Source organism: Hibiscus syriacus, unplaced genomic scaffold, assembly GCF_006381635.1.
Source record: "Hibiscus syriacus cultivar Baekdansim isolate YM2019G1 unplaced genomic scaffold, ASM638163v2 tig00111989_pilon, whole genome shotgun sequence".
In the NCBI taxonomy this organism is placed as follows: domain Eukaryota; kingdom Viridiplantae; phylum Streptophyta; class Magnoliopsida; order Malvales; family Malvaceae; genus Hibiscus; species Hibiscus syriacus.
Window position 1 is genome coordinate 18,446 of NW_024063230.1, and position 17,032 is coordinate 35,477.

Sequence of the window (17,032 nt, forward strand, 5' to 3'; positions counted from 1 at the left end):
ATAAAACAAAATTTATCTCGAAACCTAGTGCAACCAACACCACCACGACAACACCAGGCACCAGCGAATCCATCGCACTACTAGGTATGTCTCTTTAATCTCTTCTTATCTTTTCCTTTTTTCATTATTTTGAAACAAATCTTTAGATCTTCTTTCTTCTCGCAGTCGTTGTCTTCTTTCTTCTCTCAACCGTGGTCTTTCTCTCTATTTCTCTAATCTCTACTCAAACCTCAAAGTACGGAACCAAATCACCAATCGATTGTTTGATGAATTTTGAAGTCTGAAAATTTACTTTTTGATTACAAAACATATATAGCTAGAAATTTAGAGTCTAGAAGACTATAACTTTTATTTAATTAAAGGGTATATATGGCTGGAAATTTATTTTGATTAAAGAATGTATATAGTGAATTATTGATATTTTAATATATTATTTTTGGGATGAATAAAATGTATATAGTGAATTATTTTTTTAATTTATCATGAGTTCATTACATAATTTTACATTTATATCATTTTGTGTTATTGTGTATGCATGTAGAGACAGAATTGTAGATCCTACAATTATTTTGAAATGCTCCCAATTTATATTTAATGAATTTTATTTATATTTTCTTAAATTGTAACTTGTTGAAAAATAGATTCAGGGTAAGCTTCTACTGGATCAACGGGTAATTTAAATCCAACAAGAAAATATGAAAAACCATATCCTACAAATAAGAACAATTTTGCATGTGAATTTTGATGAAACAACATTTAGTTGGAAGATTAAAAAATGTAACTGAATACATTAAATGTCTTGAACATTTGAGGGAAAATGTGAAGGATTTTATGACGAAGAAGGTTGAGGCAAAGGCCTAAAATTTAATTATATATCTCAAGAATCTTTACATGATATAGATGATTATGATAAAAAGGAAGAACAATTTGAGATATTGAACACAAGTGGCGGTAATTCAAGTCAAGAGAGTGAGAGATAATTACCCAAAAAATCCAGGCTTAAGGGTCAAATGGATTTGTTCGTTTCTTCTCCTAGAGCTAATCCAAATAAAGATGGAGGTGTGCATGCACCTTGTGATAAATAAAGAAGGGAGAGAACTTGTGTGTCGATTACTAGATTTTTTATGATGACGAAATTGCATTTAATACCGCAATTAACCTAAGAATATGTGTGCAAGTATTAGACAATATAGTCTCATATTGAAACCACCAATTATACACGAGCTTAGAGTTTCTCTCTTTAAGAAAGAAGTGGACGACACCCAAAAGATTATTGAAGATCACAAAATATAATGGGCACTAAAAGGGTTTTCAATTTATCATATGAATGGTGTGATTCGGTGGCCCAAAAGGATATTGTGAACTTCCTTGTCAACTCTCCAAAGAGGATGATGTTCATTAAATCTATGGATATTTCAGAGATTTTTAAGGATGTCAACATGTTGTTTAAAGTTCTTAATGACATGGTGGAGGAAGTAGACGAGAAAAATGTGATCCAAGTGGTAACAGATAATGCATCTAATTATGTCAAAGCCGATAAGAAATTTGAATTATTTAATTTTTTTTATTTTTTTATTTTAGTCAAATTACTTTATTATTGAAATATTTTGAGTTTAATTGATTGTTTTATTAACTTATAGGAAAATTGTTAATGGCCACAAGACTAAATCTTTATTAGAATCTATGTGCGACATATTGCATCGATCTAATGTTGGAGGATATTGAAACAATTTCAAAGGCGAAGAATGCACTAAAAAAGTGCATGTTCATGAATGAATATTTATAGTCACATTTCTCTTGTGAACATGATGAAAAGGTTCAAAAATCAAAGAAATTTGCATAGGCCAACAGTCACTAGATTTACGACATCTTTCATCACGTTTGATCAATTCCATAAGCAAAGAAATAACTTAAGAAAGATGATTATTTCTCAAGAATGGAGTGAATCTAAGTGACCATAGGAAGAGGGAGTAAAGAAAGGTGACATCCTACATTCTACAAGATACCTTTTGAAGAAATGTACTCTACGCACTCAAGTTGACGGGACATTATCAACTTCACCAACCTTTGCATGTGGCCGACTACTTTTAAACTTAGAGCTCCATTATGATAATATTGAGACTTCATCTTGTGAAGAAGTTATGAAGGATTTATATGATTGAATTACAAGGTTGAATCTGAAGATTGAATTCAAGACAAAATCCTCACAACATTAAAGATATATCAAAACGCTCAGGGCCTTTTTGGCTTACTGATGGTCACTAGGTTAAGGAAGACTAAATTCTCAAATTTTAACTTATAATATTTTATTGTTTTTTAATTAAATATGTTCATATATAGTGTGGACTACCATTTGCTTATTGAAATATATAAAGCTGGTAAACTTCATAAGCACTAGTAGACTTGTATTTTGCATGGATATTTTAGGTATACTTGATTTTGTCATTATTAAAATATATAAAATCAGTTATCTTAACTATTTGGTGCATTATTCTATATTTTTATTTTCTTTGAAATTATTAATTCACAGGTTTATAATATTTTTTTTATAGTGGAGTGGTGGTCTTCATTTGGATCTTCAACTTTTGTTATCGAAGTCCTTAGTCTCACTTGTACAACTACTTGTTGTGAGAGGAATTAAGGTGTTTTCAGCTTGTAAGAAACTATCTTTTTACATATTTTCTTTCATATCATAACTATTTATTAATATTTCACTATTTAATAATTTGTTTAAATTTTTTATTTCTTACATCTTTATAAAAAGAAAATAAACATATTGACACAAGATTGATCAAATGATTTAGTCTTTGTAAAATGATTGTGCATTGAGAAGTTGATATCAAAAGAAAGACACCATTGATCCTATTCTCTAGAGGATTGATAAAAGCAATGAGTGGTTACTTGGCTTAATGGAGAGCAACTCTTCTGATGTTGAAGATGAATTTGTGTTTGATGATAGTGATGGTCTGACATGGGGTCAAGTAGGTAAAGCTGTCAGAGCCCGTGATCCTAACTATTTGACTAGAGCATCAAGGATCAATGACGAAAGGTCTAGACCATCTTCTAGATTTGATAAAGTAAAAGACACAACTACTAGCTATTCTCACAAAGTCTTCATGAATGATGAGGAAGATGAGATAGAAGAGGATATTGGTGAAGATGAAGATTATGGTGGACATGACGGAGATGAAAGTTATGTTGAGTATGATTTAGAGTATTTACTATTAGACTATGAGTGCTTAAGTATTTAATGTTTAAATCTATTGTGTTGTGTGTCACAAACAAAACATTAAGAACTTTAAGTCTTCAAGACTTCAACAATCATGTTGTTTGCCTTTTATTTTTTTCTCTTTTTTTATTTGAACTATCCTTTCATATTAATTTGTGTTGTTAATGCATTGTTTTGAATATTTTAATATTTAAGTGTTCAAAAATATGATTATAATGTTGTTTTGTGTACAAAATATGTTATATAATTGATTTATAGGCTTTTTAGTATAAAAGTGTGCCTCACATATGAAAAGAGAGCGCTTTCTCCCAACGTCCGGCACCTAGGCTCTAGGGACCCTTTGCGCTTCAGTGCGCCCTACGCCTTTTAAAATTGAGACTTCTAAATTTTTCAAATTATTTTATGTTACAAAATTTTTTACCTACTCTCGATTGTTATTTGAACTTAAAAGTTTGAATTTTTTTATATAACAAAAAGGGTGAGAAGTATATGTTGGTAAAATCAATTTCAAACATGAAAAAAGAGAGCTTAAATATTTTCTAAATATTTCTCTTTTACATAAAATGTTATATTAGAAGGGGAGTTTTGTCAAAATCCTTTTCAAATGTTTATTATATAAAAAGGGAGATTATTGAACATTTTTTGATATAAAAAATTAAGGGAAACTTTTTTTGGACTTGGTTGAAATTATTCAAGGTTTTCAAAATCCATAAAATTTGAATTTGAACACAAAATTGTTTTCTAGTAGTACCGATACTAAATGATGTTCTCCAATTTGTTCAAATTCCAATAAGAAAAATTGGTACCGATACTCTAGGAGTATCGATATTCTAGGAGTAACGATACTACTTTAAATAGTAGTATTGATACCATGAAACCCTAGTATCGATACTAGTCAAGCTCATTGGTCGATAACGACTAGTTTATTTAAATATTACAAAGGAAGTACATATACTCTCTTAGCCTGAGTATCGATACTCCCTGTTCTTGGCTATTTTGTTTTGTAGAAAATTAATCTTCAACTCATAGAAATGACTACAAACTAATTCTAACATATAGAAACAAGTTAAGGACACTTGAAGAAGGTTACAACACCTATCCAAAGAATCTAGATCAAGGGAAAAACTCTTTCACTCTTTATTCTTTTTTTCTCATGTACATAGTATTTTTGTGAGTTTAATTTTGTAAACACCTTGTAAGATTTTCTTCTTTACTTATTTATCATTTTTGTGAAAAAGAAGTGATTGTAGTTTAGCCTTTGAAAAACTAGAGAAATTATAAAGGTTACTCTTTATCCTAAAAAAGAAAGAACAAATTTGCGAACTTGTTAAAAATCCTTATTGTTGAGGTAAGATAGTGGATGTAGACTTTATTGAGGAAGCTGAATCACTATAAATCTTTATGCCTTATTGTATATCTATTTTCTTCATTTCCAAAATTTTTCGAGAGATCTATTCACCCCTCTTAACTTATTTTGATTAATTTGTAGAATCTAAAAATTTTCAACATTTTCTCGCTTGAAGGGTGCCAGAAAATCATTGAACTTTTATAAGGATGAATATTTTTTAATTAATTAAATTTTAATTTGAAAGTTTAATTAAATTTTAAAAAATAAAAATTTATTTTTTATTTTGAAGGTTCATCAGATATTCACAAGTTTTAATATTTTATAATTTATATAATAAATTGATTCCTTGCGAATTAAACAATATTTATCAATTAGATAATATTTTTAGAGTGTAATAGAAAATTAATTTTTTAAAATGTTTAAAAATATTTTGAGTTGGTTTGTTTAAAAGGATTGATGTAAAAAATAATTTTAAGTAGATATTATTTTTAAAAATATAAAAATTAGTGATACAAATAAAGATGAATAAGTAATTTTGATTAAAATACTTAAAAAATTAAAACCTAAAACTTTCAACTTTTCAAAAACATTTCTTAAACCAAATAAAAAAGTACTTTTGATTTAAAATACTTCTAATCTAAAAGTACTTTAAAAGCCAAAAGTACTTTTGATCCTTAAAACACTTTTGAACATTATTTTTATTTCTAAATATAATATTACCATGATTTAAAAATTTACGATCTAATAAATTTCTCACATCTCAACTGGGTTACTATTTAAAAATTTTGTAATTAAGAATATTTGAATTAAATTATTAATTAAAATTATAAATTTATTTATTCATAAATTTTTAAATAAAACTTTTATTAAAAAAATATTTCAACTTATTTGATGATCTCCTACAATATTTCAACTTATTTAATACTCTCCTACTTGGACAAGGAAATTAGGGTGAACTTGTTATAAAAGTTCTCTGATCTGTTCAAATTCCAAATTAAATTATTACCTGCTGTAGAACAATAAACTTCGAAACTTTCAAAGGGTCAAAAACAGTACTTTGTAGGCTAGTTTTGGTCGGTTCTTCTGGACGTTTCAGAACTCAGAGCAAGCTAACACCAATACTCCGGCACAGTCGAATCCAGGTTTCACTTCTTCTGTCTTTGGGGCTTCAAGCTATTAATAAGGAAACGGGAAGATATAGGAAGAAGGGTCATGGGAGATATTTTCATATGGCTTACGTCTTTTTTCATTCTCATTGCGCTTATTGCTCTCATTGTTTTTCAGGTCAATTCCCTCATAAACCCTAGAATCTATGCTTGGAATTTTGCTTATATTTCTTACTTTTTTTGTTTGAACTACATGTTTCTTTTGCTATTAACTTGCTGGGTATTGATTAGTTAGTTGGCTCTTCTATTTAGCTGCAGGAAAACCACTATGAATGCTAAAAATCGTGTCTTTGTGTAGTATTGTTGGGGTGAATTCATCTGGGTTTATTGAATTGGGGCTTTGATTTGGATTTTAAAGCCTTGACAATGTTAAGCTAATTAGTGATGCTATTATTCATCTGAAGATTGTTCTGGTTATGTACTTAAAACGGTAAAGGGATTTAACAGCTTCAAAATTTTTCTGCAGCTCATGTGCTTGGCTGATTTAGAGTTCGATTACATCAATCCTTATGACTCTTCATCACGGATCAATAAAGTTGTCTTGCCAGAATTTATCATCCAAGGGCTTCTGTGCGTATTCTATCTATTAACGGGGCATTGGGTCATGTCGCTCTTGTGTGCTCCATATTTATACTACAATGTGAGACTGTAAGTTTTTCTCTCATCTTCTTATTCTACCATTTATTGTTAATGTAGTCTGTTTCTAGGAAAAGGTCAAATGATAGTTTTCCTGGTTTTGATTCACTGTTTAATTTCAAATTCCTTCCCCACAGTTACTTTATATATTCAGCTTGCATTGCAACCCTATGTCTTGTCAGGTTAAGCCCATCTGGTTGACTGGTCTATTTAATTCCTTGATCTTGTTTGACAACGTGAATTATGAGTTGTGGAATTTTTGTTCTTAACTTGTAACTTCTAACTCGTGCAAAGAGATGCATCAAGGAAAGATTTGTGTTATATGTCTACACTTTCCAGTATTGTGAACGTCCTTGTGGTGAATATGAGTATTGATTGTTTGCTCCATTAGCCTTTCAGCCTCTCGTAGGTTAAAGACCCATGCTATCAGGCACTAACTGTAAAGAAAAGTGTGATTCATCTGCTGAGGGTAACATGTATGGTGCTGCGGGCAATGTTCCATTGATCGAAGTAAACAATAGAATGTTTTAGTGATCTTCTTTGAAGATTGATTGGCAGACATACTAACGACTTTCACTTTAATTTGGTAACAAATAAATTCATTGGTCCCAAAAAGTATTAGCATCCCTTGTGCCAAGTTTGTTGGATTCGAGAATTTACATTATGATAAAAAAAAATTTCTTTTTCCTACCTATCGAAGATTGCATGCATGCCAGAATCTTGGTCTCTCATGTAATTGTAGTTATTTGTATGTTTTAAATTAAGTTTTGTTTATAATATCAATCGTGGCTGCGAGCATCTGAAAATTACTCTGCTGGGAAATGAAAAGCAGTGTATTGCAATTATGTTATATATCTGTCAAGTGCTTTTGAAATTGTATATGCTCTCTTGTTATCAGTTACACGGAGAGAAAGCACCTAGCAGATGTTACGGAGATATTTAACATGCTTCCCTGGGAGAAGAAGCAGCGCCTTTTTAAGCTTGGCTACGTTATCGTTCTCCTCTTTTTCTCCATGTTCTGGTAATTTGTTGTTTTCTTAAACACTGTGTTCTGCCTCTAGACATGTTACTTTTACTCTCTGAGCTGCTAACATGGGAACTTTTATATGTATTTGATAGGATGATCTGGTCAACATTAGATGATATGGAAGATTAATCGGAGACGGCAGCTTTCTTAACTCAAACTGCTGCTGTGCATTGGACATTGGCATTATTTAACTTGCGTCTGTTGTAAACTGATATAGGCATATAGCATAAATTCAAGGTGTAAATTTAGTCATCTGATATTTGTTTTGCTCAAACAAGCAGCTTTTTCAGTTTTTAATTTAACAAGCTTGCATTTCTTCTATTGAAATTAGTTTGTTATTTCCTTGCCAAGAATTGAGTATCCTCTTGACATCCATCCCTGCAATTTTTGTTTCTGATTTTCAATTGTGCTGAATTTTGCAAAAGAAAAGACAATTAAATATTTCTGCCAATTTAGTCATAATTTTAAAAAGTAACAAATTTAGCCATTAGCCTTTACAAAATGTGTAAATTTTGTATTGAATTTTTAGAATAACGACCAAATTGGAATAATGCTTAAACAATAAGGAATAAAATTACCAGTATGTTAATTAAAATCAGGGTAAACTATGTATTTAGTCACACAACTATTCATATGGGCCCATTTTGGTCACTCTACTAGTTTTCTCAAAATCATACCTAAACTTATGTTTTAATTCCGTTTGGCCTTAAAAAAGACACAACTATTGATGTATTTTTTGGCGATGATGGTTGTCGCAACCGTCTTTCGGGTGGGCTCGGAATTTGGCTTCAACTTGAATAAAATGTTAGAGCCACCACCGATCATTTTTTTATGAAAAATTGGTTGATCGGACACCATCTTACCTGATATGTATTTTACCAGAAATGTGTCAGATTTGGGAGTCGGTTACAGTCAAGGAATGATTAGCATCCTTGAACTGCTCTTTCGGTACCATTTAATTTTTCGGTTGCCTTAATTGCGAAAATTAAAATTTAAATACTCGATTCAAATCACTTACCTTTGATTAGTAAAAATTGTCCCTAAAAAAGAAAGTCAAAAATGTTAGATTAAAAAATATAAATAAATAAAATTAAATAAATTAAGAGAGAGAAAAAGGTAAAAAATGTTAAAGAGAAAAATAAAATAAAATAAGATGAAGGAAATAAAACCATAAAAAATATAGAAAAAATAAAAAATAAAATGTATAAATGTATAAAATAAAAAAAAAAAAAAAAAATTAAGAAAAAAAAAGAAAATGTTATTTTTCAAAAAAAAAGAAATAAAAAAATAAAAAAAATGTTAAACGTTACAAAATAAAATCAGGAAAATAAATAAGACTTAAGGGATCAAATTGGGACAAATTGAAATTTATGGACTGAATTAATACTAAAAATGGGTTGTAAGAGAAAAAAATAAAATATAGGGGACTGGATTGCAAAATATAAGAAATGTAAATAGGGATTAAATTGAATAAATTAAAAATTAAAAGACAAAATTGCAACATGTGACCAAAAGGAATTACACTTCAAAATATGAGGGACTATGGAATAACTCCCTGTTAAATTGAGTTGCGAATGACTCCTCCGCCGCAAAGTTGAGTCAGTCTTGAAATGATATCCTTATTCATGAAATTGAAACCGTAGTTCGGAATTTGAATCGGGGGTGGCTTCTTGTTACCAAAATGTAGTCAACCTTTGTCTCTTCCTCGATTTAAATACCTTCGTTTGAAAATTCGACTGGAAAGTAGTTCCTCGATACTACCATGTGGTTGATATGCTCTCGAGATAATTGGAATCGAACTTGAAAGTTTTTGTTGACAGATAGCTTTTCTCGACTTAAGCTATGTTGTTGGAAGATAGTTTATTGTCACTAAAACACAGCTAACCCAGATCTCCTTATTGACTTAAAGACCTCGATTTAAGCTTCGACCGAAAAATAGTTCTTCGCTGCTACAATGTGGTTGATACACCCTCGAGCTGAATGGAATCGAACTCGAAAGTCTTCATTGACAGATAGTCCTTCTCGCCTTGAGCTATGCTGTAAATTTGTTATGCCCTTGAGCTGAATGAAATCGAACTCAGGTTTTTGTTGACAGATAACCCTCATCGCCTTGAGTTATGATGTACTAGATTGAGAGATTATCCCAGATCTTCTTCTTAACTTAAAGACCTTGGTGTAAACTTCAACTGGAAAGTAGTTCTGCTACCATGCGATTGATACGCCCTCGAGCTGAATGGAATCGAACTCGAAAGTCTTCATTGACATATAGCCCTTCTCGCCTTGGGCTATGCTGTAAATTTGTTATGCCCTTGAGCTGAATGGAATCGAACTCAAAGGTTTTTGTTGACAGATAACCCTTCTCGCCTTAAGTTATGTTGTACTAGATTGAGAGATTACCCTAGATCTTCTTCTTGACTTAAAGACCTTGGTTTAAACTTCAACCAGAAAGTAGTTCCTCGCTGCTACCATGCGGTTGATATGTCATCGAGCTGAATGGAATCAAACTCGATAGTTTTTTGTTGACAGATAGCCCTTCTCACCTTGAGCTATAATGTAAATTTGATACGCCCTTAAACTGAATGTATTCGAACTCGAAGGTTTGTTGACATATAACCCTTATCGCCTTAAGCTATACTTTAAATTTGATATGCTCTTGAGCCGAATGTAATTGAGGTCGAAGGTTTTTATGCTGGTAGATAGCTCTTCTTGCCTTGAGCTATGTTGCGAATAGTTTCTTTAAGTGAAAAATAGCTCCCCTTCACGGGTCTAAGCCGGTCATAATTCTTTAAATGGCTGCCCTTCGCGGGAAAGCCAAGTGATATATTCTGTCAGTCGGATATCATCCTTCGGAGAGTTAAAATATGGCTTGAAAACGTTAACTAGAAACTAGCCACTCGTTGTTGAGTAAGTTGAACTGGATTTATTCTAAATTGGCTCTCGATCCCGTCTGAAGTTGATTCTAAGATCTGACGATCTTTCAATATGTCAAGTTGATTAAGGTGTAGCTCCTCGCCGCTGAGTTAAGCAACCACCGTCAATTTTTTTGAAGGTGTTTTTGAGTCGAATGTCTTTCGTCTTGAAGTTGAAACTTGACTCTAAAGCTGAAAAATCATATATTCGAAAAAAATGATAAATGTGATGCTCTTAAGTATGTCTAAGATGCATGCAACATGAATTAATCCTTGTTTTATCTCTTGGATGGAGTCTCGTTATTTATCTGTCGATCTGGTCCTTGGAATCGATCATGTCCTATTTTCTTCTTGGGTTGCAGCCTTTAACATTTGAGACTGTCCTGTTTGAAAATGTTTTTCTCATTTCTCTTATTTTAGGAAAAAAAGAATATAAGAATTTTGTAAAACATTTCCCCTTAATTCAGGCTCACAATCGAATCAAATCATAAACATGAGTTCATAGAAAATCAAAAAAATCAATAACTCTTTAATGCTTTCGGAGTTATAGCTCTTTGACAAATATCTAAATTGATGAGTTGGCTTCAGGTTGGCCTCTTATTTTCTAAGGTTTCGGCCATCAAAATTTCATTTCTTTCTCGGTCATTTTGAACATTGCAACATGCCATTTTTTCTTGGCTTGGCATTTTAATCGGATGCGGACAAAATGACGCAACTAGTATAATCAATTACTAGACCTTCTATTTAGGTTCTCTAAAATCTTCCATTTGTTCAAGCTTTGTAGGTTCATCTAACAAAGGCTATGCCGAAATATCGATCTAAAAATGAAATTCCTGAGTGCTCGTGTGAAATTGACTACAACAAGTGTTCCTTAACTCCCTTAGTCCATTTTTGTCGAAACTCCTTATTTAGATAAATTTGATTTAATTTGCCATTTTCTGGCTAGTTGAATCTTATCCATAAAGCTGGGGCGTTTAACCAATTGCTCTAAAGGGACAACTCAATAGTATAATCACTTTTATCAGGTTAACTGAAGGGTTCATCTCATCACAAAGTCTTCGACCTGAAAATTGCATTGGAGAAAACACCAAATTGCCAAGTGTTCGAGCAATGTCATGGTTTGAATACAATCTATTCATTAGGCCAGAGCTTTCAAGTTTCCTCTATAACCAATTGCCTTAGTGGAATAGCTTAGCTTTACATATTCAATTTCTTAATATTGTCAAGAAGAACCTGTTATTGTCTAGGTATTCTTGAAAGTAAAAAAAACTCATCTTTAGAATTCAATTTCCAAGCAACTGGCCTAAACTAGATTCACCTACTCGACTATTCTATCTGTAAGGATCATAATCATCATTGAACGTCGTCAACAAAAGTATGGTCTAATAAGTTTTGTAATGTTATATGCAAAAAATACCTCATGTTGTCTACTCCTATACATACCTAAATACCAAGCCTTTTGTTCTTTCCCTTATGAGAGGAGAAGGCTATATTGGTTCTTGCAAGAGAAGGGTATGGTGTTCGAGTGTATCTTCTAGGGTAAGAACAAGGTCTTTGTTTTATCAGTTTTCAATCTTAATACTTTGTCAAAGATTTAAAACTCCAACCATTTGCAGAGTTTTTAATTCAGTTAATATTAAGAGAATTTCAAGTCTACAAATTTGATTTATTACTTGCCATCCTTAAGTAGCATAAACTCATTTAAATATCCTTACAAAAAATAGAGAATAGATGAAAAACAAATTCAAACAAAATGCTATAAATGGAGTAAATCTTCATGATGGAATGATCTTCTTCCTTGTTAGGATGCCCCTGAGTTGTTGAAGTCGATCCAATTTTTGTTACGTGTTTTCTGCACGATTCTCTCGAATGTGAAGCAGTTCTCGATAGTGTGCCCTGGGACACCGCCATACTATTCGCAATGAGCATTCTCATCATACCACCTGGGGTATGGGGGCTTCATGGGTTTCACCGGGTATGGTGACACTACGTGTGTGTCAAAGCGTTGTTGGTAAAGTTATTTGTAGGTCATGGGAATAAGGTCGAAATGTTCCCTTTTCTTCCTAGGTTCTCTTGAATCTTGTCTAGAAGTACCTGATGGTACAGCTGCAGTTGTTTTTGGGTTGGAGATTGTAACACCTTTATTGGTATGGTAGGTGTTGATGTTGTTCATCTTTTCATCCCTCTCTTTCATAGAATATTTCTTATTGGCCTCCCCTTCCTTAATCTTGCTTTGCTTTATGGCCATTTCTACCATCTCACCGGCCATGACTAAGTCAGAAAAAATTCCATATGTGATTGCATCTAGCTACCCGAAGTAAGGATCCTTCAGTGTTTGCATGAAGAGCTTCTTGGTTTCCTTCTCATCAAAGGGTGGATGAACTTGCACAGCTAAATCCCTTCATCTCTGTACATACTGCCTGAAACTCTCGTTATGCTTATTTTCCAAGCTTTGTAGCATAACTCGATCTAGCCTCATGTTATTGACGTGTTTGTATTGTTCAAAAAATAACTTGTCTAAATCCTTCCAAGTCTTTATATGGGATCGGCTTAGTTGATTGTACCACCGGATGACTGAGCCCGACAGACTCTACTGGAAGCAATGGATCAAGAGTTGGTCATTTCCTACATATCCTATCATCTTTCGACAAAACATGGTAATGTAGGCTAACAGGAAATTGTTCCCATCGAACTTATCAAATTCTAGGGACTTAAATTTCGGAGGAAGAACCAAGTCTGGGACTGAACTGAGTTTCGCGACATCGACTCCAAAATAATCATGGTCTCCCTTAACCACTTTCATTTGGTATTCCAATTGCTTGATCTTTTCTTCCATCTTCTTTACCTTATATTCTTCATCAAAATCTGATATATGATAATCATCCAGATTATTCTCAGGTTTGGATACAAAAGTTTGTACCTTTTACAGCAGATTAAGCTTTCGCTTTTGTAGCGGATGAGTCCCCTTGTAGTCCTGGTAAAATTCTAGGTGAGATAACCAACTGTGGGGTAGTAAGCATACCTACCCCATCAGACGAACCTACCCCAGGCGTACTTGCTTAATGTAAGCCAGCTAACTTGGCAACAATCTGATCGACCAAGGACTCTTGGCTCTTAGTTGTCGTATCCAGAGTACTTTGATTATTCTGGCTTATCTTTTCTTCTAACTCTCTTTGCAGCCTCAACATGTTCTCTTCGAGTTGAGCGATTTTGGCTCCCATCTTCTTTTTCTTTGAACGAGTATTATGTGGATGAGGTGAGTCCAATGCTCAGGGTGGTATGTCTAGTTCTTGTTCCCTTTTTTGATGAGACATTCTTCTGTTAGTTAATGTGAATATAAAGAAATGAAAATAACAAAATGAAAAATATGTCTAAATGCATGATGCATGAAATGTTCGAGACATTGATCCAAAAACAAGTATGTTATTATAAATATTGGAACAAAAGTGTTGTTTCTTAAGAGACAAAAAACATCTTAAAGGTGTATTCTGACTAAGTCTTCTAGACCCCGAACAACCTCTAACAGATTGACTAATCTTTTGCCTTTGTCTGTCACCGGTTGAATACCTTGTCAAACCACTCCAGCTTCTCTGGTTAAATCGTGCAAGTGACGAACTACTTTTTTGTACTTTTCCCAAGAAGTCTCGAATGACTGCATCTCCGGCTTTCACTCTCTACTGAGCCTACTCCTAACGAAAGATCCATTGAAAACTTCTATCGAAGGGAACTATCTGAAGTTCATTTGCTTGTTTCTTGAATTAGTCAACAATGGCCTCCAGTTTCAGCTATCACGATGTCATATTGTTCTTGTTGTCTTTGAATGGACTCTCCTGGTCAGTAACTTTTTTTCTTCTTGCCCCTGCAACCTTTGTCAACTTAAAAAGTTAACTTTTGATTTGCTCGGTGTAAATCCCGGTCCTTTCTGACCATAGCCAGACTTTTATGTTTTTCACTTCTTGGATTACAACCCCTTCGTCCATTAATGCAAACTATTTACATTTAACGAACACGTTTTTGGTGGATCAACACCTCTTTTGAATGATGTAAATGATAAAAATAAAATGATATCTACCCTACATTACAAGCTTATGTGAACTAAGTTAAACTCGAGAGAATACATTCCCTTATGCCCATACGGAGAATAAATTCACACGAATACATAAGGTATATGAATTCCGAAGGTTACTTGCTATGCCCGCACGGAGAATAAATTCTCACGAAGGCGTCACTTTCACCCCCACTTAAAAAGGGTTCGAAGCTCAATATAGAGCCAGATATGAAAACTTTTTCAAAAATATGAAATCATTGAAAAAAACGTCAGTATAACTATTTATTTAAAAATAATAATCAAAGATAAATAATAAGAATCGAAAAGTTAAAATAAAATTTAAACTTACAATTTTCGCTTTAAAAAAAGACGACCGAAAATTAATTCTGGCTTGACTCACTTACATGTCCTCAGCAGAGTCGCCAAGCTGTCACAATCATCTTTCGGGTGGGCCTGAAATTGGGCTTCGTGTTGAATAAAATGTTAGACCCGCCACCGATCATTGTTTATGAAAAATTGGTTGATCGGACACCATATTATCTGATCTGTGTTTTACCAGAAATATGTCTGATTCGGGAATTGGTTACAGTCAAAGAAGGATTATCACCCTTGAATTGCCCTTTCGGTACCATTTAATTTGTCGGTTGCTTAATTGCGAAAATTGAAACTTAAATACTCTATTCAAATCACTTACCTTTGATTAGTTAAAAGTGTCCCTAAAAAAGAAAGTAAAAAATGTTAGATTAAAAAAAATATTAAATAAATCAAAGAGAAAAATATAAATAAATTAAGAGAAAAAAGGTAAAAAAAAGTTAAAAGAAAATGAAATAAAATAAGATGAAGGAAATATAAAAACATAAAAATATAGAAAAATAAACAAAAATAAAATGTATAAATGTTAAAAAGAAAAAAAAAAGAAAAATTAAGGAAAAAAAGAAAATGTTATTTTTCAAAAAAAAAAAGAAATAAAAACGTTAAACGTTAGAAATAATAAAATCAGGAAAATAAATAAGACTTAAGTGATCAAATTGGGACAAATTGAAACCGATGGACTAAATTAATACTAAAAATGGGTTGTAAGAGAAAAAACAAAAGTTAGGGGACTGAATTGCAAAATATAAGAAATGTAAACAGGGATTAAATTGAATAAATTGAAAATTCAGAGACAAAATTGTAACAAGTGACCGAAACGAATTACACTTCAAAATATGAGGGACTGCGAAAATAATTTAACTATTGGTTAATACGCAGTGGTCTCTCCCCTATAAATGGCCCAAAACCGAAAAATATAATTTTTACCAAAAAAAAAACTCCTCTCCTCTCAAAACCTCTCTCAAACCTTTCCTTAGCCGACCGAAAACCGGCCACCCACCGGTGATAAATATGTTGTCCGTCGCAGTTCTGCCACCGCCTCCGGTGGCCAGAAAAATCAAAATTTACCCCTTTCGATAGCCCTCGACCTCAGGAATCCGAAACCAAAACCCAAATCCCCAAAATCCATACAAATCGGTGTAGATCTAAGTTTTACTTGGTTTTTACCTTTCTCGGCGGACTGTTCGACTTCCGGCGGCTCCTTCTTCTCCGAGGACTCTTCAGTTGAACAATGTTATATTTTTTATGATTTTTCTTTGCTTTGCAGCTTTGTATGTTTCGAAATGATTTGTTTTTTTTGCTCTGTGTTTGCTTCCTTTGTGGTTCAATGTTGTTGTGGTTTCGATGTTTCGGCTTTGTTTTCCCCTTCCCTTTGTGACATATTTGGTGGGGTATTTATACCCACCGCCAGTGGTTTGTTTCCACCCTCAACGGGTTGTTCCCATTCTTTTCGGTATGTTGTTTATTTGACCGGCTAAAATGGGATGGGTCAGTTCCGATTTAGCCGGGATGTTGTTGCTAAAAGTAGGGGTTGTTTCCTTTTGTGTTCCTCTGTTTGGTGTCGAAACGATCGATTTAGCACTAGCGCATGGTCTCACGCGCCCGATGATAACTCCTTTGTGGTGCCTGATGATATTATTTTAGGTTTCACAAACCCTAACCTTTACTGGGCTGGATCAGGCCCAAAACCGGCTTCATTGGACTGTTTGGATTCTTCATTGGACCTGAAAAAAAAAAAGAAGGAAAAATATTAATAAAATAATAAATAAATAAATATTAATATAAAATAAAATAAAAAATCATTTTTAAAACTATATATCATATATATGTTTTTTTTAAATTGTTTTCAAAGCCATATAAAATATATTTTTAAAAAATTGTTTTTAAAACTATATAATATATGTTTTCAAAAATATTTTAAAAAATTATATATTATATATATTTTCAAAAATATTTTCAAAACTATATATTATATATATTTTCAAAATATTTTTAAAAACTATTTATTATATACATTTTCAAAATGTTTTAAAAAACTTTATATTATATATTTTAAAAAATATTTTCAAAACTATATAATATATAAGTTTTCAAAATATTTTCAAAAATTATACATTATATATATGTTTTCAAAAACTATATATTATATATATATTTTCGAAATATTTTCAAAAACTATATATTATATATATTTTTTAAAATGTTTTCAAAAACTATATATTATATTATATATATTTTCAAAAACCGATGTTTCAAAAAATCTTTCAAAAACTATACGATATTATTATAAATAAATA

General features: G+C 32.2%; 1 protein-coding gene across 2 annotated transcripts; it reads left to right on the forward strand.

Moving 5' to 3' along the window:
• Positions 1-5,569: 5,569 nt before the first annotated feature.
• Positions 5,570-7,590, forward strand: LOC120173827 (probable protein cornichon homolog 2). 2 transcript variants are annotated; one of them, XM_039180894.1, is made up of 4 exons: positions 5,570-5,719; positions 6,210-6,391; positions 7,278-7,400; positions 7,499-7,590. In XM_039180894.1, exons 2-4 carry the CDS (start codon positions 6,213-6,215, stop codon positions 7,533-7,535), a joined length of 339 nt encoding a protein of 112 aa, XP_039036825.1. In that variant the 5' UTR covers positions 5,570-5,719; positions 6,210-6,212; the 3' UTR covers positions 7,536-7,590. The 2 variants fall into 2 exon arrangements, with proteins under 2 accessions (XP_039036825.1, XP_039036824.1); XM_039180893.1 differs by lacking the exon at positions 5,570-5,719 and adding an exon at positions 5,790-5,861.
• The last annotated feature ends 9,442 nt before the right edge of the window (positions 7,591-17,032 follow it).